Source organism: Hyla sarda, chromosome 7 (genome assembly GCF_029499605.1).
Source record: "Hyla sarda isolate aHylSar1 chromosome 7, aHylSar1.hap1, whole genome shotgun sequence".
Lineage (NCBI taxonomy): Eukaryota > Metazoa > Chordata > Amphibia > Anura > Hylidae > Hyla > Hyla sarda.
Window position 1 is genome coordinate 220020313 of NC_079195.1, and position 8378 is coordinate 220028690.

The 8378-nt window shown below is 43.1% G+C and overlaps 1 protein-coding gene and 1 long non-coding RNA gene across 2 annotated transcripts in view; one reads left to right on the top strand and one right to left on the bottom strand.

Annotated features, from left to right (window-relative positions):
- Positions 1-3316, top strand: part of PTGER3 (prostaglandin E receptor 3) — a 28815-nt gene extending 25499 nt beyond the window's left edge. Inside the window, exon 2 of the mRNA XM_056530296.1 lies at positions 2853-3316. Coding sequence (XP_056386271.1) covers positions 2853-3137 — 285 coding nt within the window. The 3' untranslated portion in view covers positions 3138-3316. The remainder of the gene's footprint in view (positions 1-2852) is intronic.
- On the bottom strand, positions 2997-7719 carry LOC130282255 (uncharacterized). The gene is made up of 3 exons (XR_008846305.1): positions 7606-7719; positions 7391-7474; positions 2997-3133 (listed from the first exon to the last, which is right to left on the bottom strand). It is a non-coding gene; the product is annotated as an uncharacterized LOC130282255 (long non-coding RNA).
- Between the last annotated feature and the right edge of the window lie 659 nt (positions 7720-8378).

The window sequence follows — 8378 nt, forward strand, 5'->3', positions numbered from 1 at the left end:
CAGGGCACCTCCGTGATACCTGTCGTGGTATTGGATTAGGTATCAGGGACATTTGTTCAAGTACTCTTGCAAATGTCCAGTACAGTGATCCCTCAACTTACAATGGCCTCAACATACAATAGTTTCAACATACAATGGTCTTTTCTGGACAATCGTGAGTTGAAACCAGACTCAACATACAATGCTACAGACAGTCCAGATCTGTGTCAATGGCTGGAAGAACCGACCAATCAGAATGGGCATTCACTGGTAAAACCCCTGTATTACTGAAGTGTATGCACTGACTGGTGTCTGATAGTGCCCCCTACAGTACAGGGAGGTATTACATGTTCTGTATACTTGACCTGTACCAGGGTTAGCTCCTTTGGACACCAGGTGAGGGCGACTCCATTACTTTTTTAGGACATTGTATGTACCCCGAAGAAGCTCCTGTCCTCTACATAGACAGTGTTTTCCAAGCATGGTGGCCCGAGATGTTACAAAACTACAATTCCCAGCATGCCCGGACAGCCTTTGGCTGTCCGGGCATGCTGGGAGTTGTAGTTTTGCAACAGCTGGAGGCTCCCTGCTTGGGAAACACTAACATAGACAGTGATTACATCTCCCAGCAGATCTTCCTTACTTTTATATGTAAGGATTTGCTTTATCTATATTAGTTATCTACTTATTTTTCTTTCATTCTCCCTTTTTCCTATTTTTGAATGACATTTTGGAGCCTTTAGAACCAATTACCAGGTTCCCATAGAGTTCTGGTCTCAACATACGATGGTTTCAACATACAATGGTCATCCCAGAACCAATTAATATTGTAACTTGAGGGAGCACTGTATCGGTACCAATACCAGTATCAGTATCAGGACATTCCTAGTAAGAAGCATATGGCACTAACATGGAAGTACTGCATATCACCACTATGAAAGCATTGTATTATGTGTTATTACTATTATGTAGGGCCAGTTGCATAGCTCTAGAGGTTACAGTTGTCATCGGGCCTCTCACCACATAATTTTGGTGCTCCTTTATAATGATTGAGCCGAGCGCCCCTGAATACCTCTGCCCAATCATAGGGAGAACAATGTGGCCATATAGTTACATCTGCACAGTTCTCTCCACCCCTCCCTGCAACCATCTCTAGTATCCTAACAGTGTGGTCATATAGCAGTGTTTCCCAACCAGGGTGCCTCCAGATGTTGCAAAACTACAACTCCCAGCATTCCTGGACAGCCTTTGGCTGTCCAGGCATTCTGGGAGTTGTAGTTTTGCAACACCTGGAGGAACCCTGGTTGGGAAACACTGCCATATAGTTACAGCTGCACACTCCCCTCTACCCCTCCCTGCAGTCACCTCTATGATCATAGAGAGCTGATTATGTGGCTATAGATTTACAGCTGCACAGTCCTCTCTATCCCTTCCCTGCAATCACCTCTATGATTATGGAGAGAATAATATGGCCATACAGTTACAGCTGCAAAGTCCTCTCTATAAACTCCCTGCACTCATATCTATGATCATAGAAAGAACTGTGTGATCATACAGGTACAGCTGCACAGTCATCTCTATCCCTTCCCTGCACTCACCTCTATGATCATAGAGATGATTACGTGACCATACAATTACTGCTGCACAGTCCTGTCTATAAACTCCCTGCACTCATATCAATGATCATAGAAAGAACTGTGTGATCATACAGGAACAGTTGCACAGTCCTCTCTATCCCCTCCCCGCACTTATCTCTATGATCATAGAGAGAATAATATGGCCATACAGTTACAGCTGCACAGTCCTCCCTACCCCTTTCCTTGCACTCACCTCCATGATCATAGAGAGAACTGTGTGGCCATATTGGAAGAAAAGCAAAAAGTCCAGCTCCACGAGGATACAGTCCAAAGTATCAAAAATATTTATTCAAGCACAGGATACAAAAAGTGCAGCGATCATAAAAACAACTGGCGCGTTTCAGACAAAAAGTCCTTAGTCATAGTCATATGTGGCCACATGGTTACGGCTGTACTGTCCTTACTTTCCCCTTCCTGCACTCATCTCTATGATCACAGAGATAATTATGTGGCCATACAGTTACAGCTGCACAGTCCTCTCTATCCCCTCCCTGCACTCATATTTATAAACATAGAGAGAACTGTCTGGCCAGGATATGTTGTGACATCACATAAAGAGTCACGTGACAATGTTGGTACAGGAACAAAGGGGGACATTTATCAATGTTTTCTTATGTATTCCTTTTTTTGGTTATTTTTTCCTTTACAATTTTTTTTTTGCTTAGGTGCCACTTATTTATCAACTGGTTTCAGCCTGTTCATAAATTTCTTTCATGTAAGCAATTATTATTATTATTATTATTATAATATATTTTTTTGCTTTGGCAGTGGCTTTTTCTGCTCCATGTCTGAGCTGGAGTACATTTAGTAGGTTTTTTCATGCGATGTGACTTTTTTTTGCGACTTTCACACTTGATAAATCTCAGACCCCTGCAAGTCAAAAATCACTTTTTGCTTTGGTAAGCAAGTTTCTTTTATCTATTTATTTATTTATTTTTTTGCTTAGGGCACTGCACAATCAAAAAGTCGCACAAAATATAGAGTAGTCGCACATCCGACTTTTTTGCGACCATTTTAAGCAAAAAACAAAAACAAAAAAACACTACTAAATGCTTTGATAAATGTCCCCCGAAGATGACGGCACCACAATTCCACCATTACATAGCACAGGGACTCTCTTGGTGTCTGGAGCAGCGCTGGTATCTATCCTATTGCTTTGTTGCTGTGTTTCACATTGTTTTTCCATCATGTATTCCTTCCATCTAACGTACGTTCCTCTTCTCTTCTGCCAAACAGATCATTATGCTAAAGATGATCTTCAACCATACCTCAGTGGAGCGCTGCGACCCGACCTCGACCACGCAGAGTGCCGAGCTTCAGAAAGACTGCAACTTCTTTTTGACGGCCATTCGCTTGGCCTCGCTGAACCAAATACTGGATCCCTGGGTTTATCTCTTACTCAGACAAATCCTCCTCAGAAAGTTCTGCCAAGTAGCCAACGCCGTATCTAACTGCTCCAATGACGGAACGAAGGGACAGCCCATCATCCTGAGCACCGAAGTGAGAAAACCCTTGGCCTGAGAACAGGAGAGAACACGCATGCTATAAAAAAAAAAAAAAAAAAAAAAACTTGGAAACAATAAATAAATAAAAAAAGTTAAAAATGTGAAATGGTCCATCCGGGCCTTGGTTCCAGAGATGGAATATTTAGCTGCTACATGGACTACACTTTAATTTATCCTCCGTGCCAAATGTCTAAATTGGTGGTCAGCGAGCTGCGGCTCCCTCCGGCTGTGACCCGACAATCCCCAGCATGGCAACAGCCGGAGGGAGCCGCAGCTCGCAGACCTCGACATTGTATATATGTATAATAGAATTGCAAATGCAACAGAGATTTATTCTATGGGACACCTGTAAAGTGAAAGACGAGGTGTCAGGGATATTGGTGATGCATGATGGCGTCCAAACATCTATCCTATATGTATGACAACCAAAGAACCTTGTTCCCAGCAGCATCTGCTAAGTGCATGGCCAAGTCTATATCCTATGCCGGGAAATAAAACAGATTGTCAGAGCGGACTGCGCTGTATTTATTGGTCAGGAAGGCAATGTTTCCTCTTATAGTAAGAGGGTTGGAGGAGGACGAGATGAGAAAAGACAGACGAAACAATGGGAAATATAATAAAATACAATAAGGGACTGATCCTCATCTTACTCCCAATCTGTGGATTTTTGGAGGCAGTAGAAGTGATAATGCAGATACCAGGGGCTACAGGTTTGGGGGCTCACAATAATCTGGGGTTACATGCTTTCTGCCTGTCAAACCAAGTCCATTGTAGCTCTGTCACCCATGAGCTCACATGCTCCCAATCAGTGAACTATGGGCAAGGCCAACCAGTGCATATGCCAGGGCCCGCTGGGTTTGTATGGCTCATCTGCTTTATACTTATTAAAGGATAGGGGATAAGATGCCTGATCACGGGAGTCCCGCAGCTGGGGACCCCTGGGATCATGCACGCGGCACCCCGTTTGTAATCAGACCCGGAGCGTGTTCGCTCCGGGTCTGATTATGGTCGACCGCAGGGCAGGCGGCGTGTGACGTCACGCCTCCACCCCCGTGTGACATCACGCTCCGCCCCTCAATGCAAGCCTACGGGAGGGGGCGTGATAGCTATCACGCCCCCTCCCGTAGGCTTGCATTGAGGGGCGGAGGCGTGACGTCACACGCCGCCGGCCCTGCGGTTGCTGGTAATCAGTCCCGGAGCGAACACGCTCCGGGCACTGATTACAAACGAGGTGCCGCGTGCATGATCCCGGGGGTCCCCAGCTGCAGGACTGGATAGGGGATAAGATGTTTAAGCACCGGAGTACCCCTTTAAGCCAAGAGTGGAGTAGCAGAGAACCAATCTGAAACCAATCACCTATACTTGAAGCTGGTCTCAGCTGAACAGGAATTCCACCCACAAACCATGCCCTATTATATTAAAAAAAATTGATGCAGATTTAAAATTTACAATCTCAAAAAAAATATATAATTATATATATATATATATATATATATATATATATATATATATATATATATATACACACATACACACATATGCCAGGTCAGGTAGCCAGGAAGGGAATTATCCCCAACATGTTTCACTCCATCAGGAGTGTCCTCAGGGCTTTGGTGCCCTGATGATGCTCCTAATAGAGTGAAACATGTTGGCAGGGCACATGGGGCAAGAATGATATTCAGCATCTAACCCAAAGTGCCCCCCAATCGGGAGGTGGGAATGATCAAAAATCAAAACAACACCATTTGGCCACAAACACCCCTATTACACAACTCCCTTGATAAAACGTAGCTTTACGTTATCTGTGGTAAGGTGCCAAGATTAAGCAAACTAATAGTGAATACACGTGAAATGTCAAAAACACTTCAACATCCACTAGAATATCTATAAACGTGAAAGGTAAAAGTGTAATAGGTAACGTGTTGGGGACAATTCACAGCACTGCTCCTCCCTGCCATGATACCCGTATACTGACTTACTATAACAGTCTCTCTTTCGTTCTAGCTATTGGTGGGGGCCTGAACACACAGACCCCCACCAATCAACACTTTTCACATGTCTCTGCGACACATCAAAAGTTATTGGAAGTGACGGTGAATTAGACAGACATGGCTTCTTTCTTTTAAAACTAGTGCCGCACCTGTCTTCAGGTTGTTTGTGGTATTACAACTTGGCTCCATTCACTTCAATGAAACTGAGCTGCAATACCTCACATGATCTGAGGACAAGAGTGGCGCTGTTTTTGTAAGAAAAGTTTTGTTTATTATTAGTGTTGAGCGGCATAGGCCATATTCGAATTCGCGAATATTCGCGAATATATGGACGAATATTCGTCATATATTCGCGAATATTCGCATATTCGTTATATTATCGTTTTATTTTCGCATATGTGAATATTCACGTATGCGAAAATTAGCATATGTGAATATTAGCAAATACAAAATTAGTTCACGCGAAAATTCGCGTATGCGAAAATTAGCATATGCTAATTTTCGCATACGCGAATTTTCGTACGACAGTCTCACACAGTAGTATTAGAGCCTTCTTTACACCGCACAAGCTGGAAGCAGAGAGGGGTGATCACTGTGATGTGTACTGTGAAGAAAAAAAAAAAAAAAATACAAAAAAAAAAGAATATTCGTAATTACGAATATATACCGCTATATTCGCGAAATTCGCGAATTCGCGAATATGCGATATTCGCGAATAATATTCGAATTGCGAATATTCGCGAGCAACACTATTTATTATAAGAGAGGAGGAGGATCCGAAACCTACACCATAAAGCTATGTATGATATTGTCTCAGAAACTTAAGAACTTCTTGGAGATGTCTTATATGCTGAGTACGAAATCATTGAATAATCCATAAAACATTAACAAACTCGCGGCATTGTGCTAATGAAAAGTCTGCGCAGCTCATAAAACTATGCTGACTGTATCCGAAATCAATGGAGCGAGCGCCCGGGAGACACTGAGATCTCCACCCCAGACGTCCCACATTGGACTTTTCTTTTCTTTAATCGATAATTTATCTAAAATGTTATAAAACCTAAGAGAACTTTACATAGAAATTGTCACTAAGTAAGAACTTCTATTATTCTGCTTGTTCTGTCCATAGCTACATGACTTCTCGTTCGTTCAATGAGCACGGTCAGAATCAAAGACTTGTTATATGTAGAAAAACACTGCTATATGTTATAACCTGGGTATCTTCTGGCCATGTCTATATTCTGCAGCTTTCTTCTAGACCAGTGTTTCCTAACCAGGGTGCCTCCAGCTGTTGCAAAACTACAACTCCAACAACTTGGCTGATATGAGGACGAGGTATGAGGATGGGATATAAGGATGAGGTATGAGGATGGGATATAAGGATGGGAAATGAGATTAGGATATGAGGACGAGATATGAGGACGGGATTAGAGGTCGGGATATGAGGACAGGATATGAGGACAGGATATGAGGACGCGATGTGAGGATGAGATATGAGGACAGGATATGAGAAGGGCTATGAGGACGAGATATGTGAATGGGATATGAGGTCGGGATATGAGGTTTGGATACGATGTTGGGATATGAGGACGAGATATGAGGACCGGATATGAGGACTGGATATGAGGACTGGATATGAGGACTGGATATGAGGACTGGATATAAGGATGGGATATGAGGACAGGATATGAGGTTGGGATTAGAGGTCGGGATATGAGGACGAGATATGAGGACGGGATATGAGGTCGGGATATGAGGTCGGGATATGAGGACGGGATATGAGGACAGGATACGAGGTCAGGATATGAGGAGGGATATGAGGACGGGAAATGAGGACGGGAAATGAGGTCAGGATATGAGGATGGATATGAGGACGGGAAATGAGGACGGGATATGAGGTTGGGATATGAGGTCTGGATAGGAGGACGGGATATGAGGTTGGGATATGAGATCGGGATATGAGGTCAGGATATGAGGAGGGATATGAGGTCGGGATATGAGGACAGGGTATGAGGTCAGGATAGGAGGATGAGATATAAGGATGGGATATGAGAAGGGATGTGAGGACGGGACATGAGGACAGGATATAAGGACAGGATATGAGGTCAGGATATGAGGACTGGATATGAGGTCAGGATATGAGGATGGGATATGAGGACGAGATATTAGGATGAGAGCATCATTGTTGCTTTTCCTCTCCCTCAAGGTTTAGGTAGGAAGACCAGGCCACACTGGGCACTCTGATGTATGTTATGAATGGATGCAAGTTACTTCTTACCACATAACAATCTGGCATCGGCCATTCTGTCACTGATATTTGTGCTCACCAGGGCAGGGAAGTAGGAAGAACCTTTCTAACCTCCTGAAAGGAAAGTTCCAGAGAGTAATAATTCATTAGCCCCCATCACATTGCACAGCGCTTACATAATTGTATCTATAATTTCTGCCCAGCCTTTCAGTAGGAATGTCTCCATCACGTCTTCAAGTGTTTACCTGTCCTTCAAGACTGAATCACAGGATAGATTGCATCAGGCGGATAATTGGGGTAATTACTTGTTTCAGGCAAAAAAGAAAATGCTAATTTATTGGGAAAAAAAGAAATGTTCAGAAATGAACAATTTGGGGAGAGTGGAGGAAAGAGCGGAACAGTTGCCCATAGCAACCAATCAGATCGCTTCTTTCACTTTCCAGAGGCCTTGTTAAAAATGAAAGCGATCTGATTGGTTGCTATGGGCAACTGCATGGCTCTTCCTCTACATGGGTTTTGATAAATCTCTCCCATTGTCTTTGTAAAATTAAAATCTTTTTATCTCCGTTTTCCTGGGCGTACGCCATGTGTACTTCCCCCACATTTATCACAGAGGCGCACGTTCTTGTTAAATAGGAAAGTCATTTAGATGTAGAAAAGTTTATAAGTGGGGTCCGGGATGGAGTGAAATTTCACAAAAATATGACCATTTACGCAAAATTTTTACCACAAAAAAAAAAAATACACTGCAAAAAGCTAACCATGTAAGAGTTTTACAAAACGTTCAACTTTTTAAGGGGGTACTCCGGTGGAAAACAAATGTTTTCAAATCGACTGGGGCCAGAAAGTTAAACAGTTTGTAAATGACTTCTATATAAAAATCAGCTGCTGTATGCTCCAGAGGAAGTTTTGTAGTTCTTTCCAGTCAGTGCTCTCTGCTGCCACCTCTGTCCGTGTCAGGAACTGTCCGGAGCAGGAGATATTTGTTATGGGGATTTTCTCCTGCTCCAGACAGTTT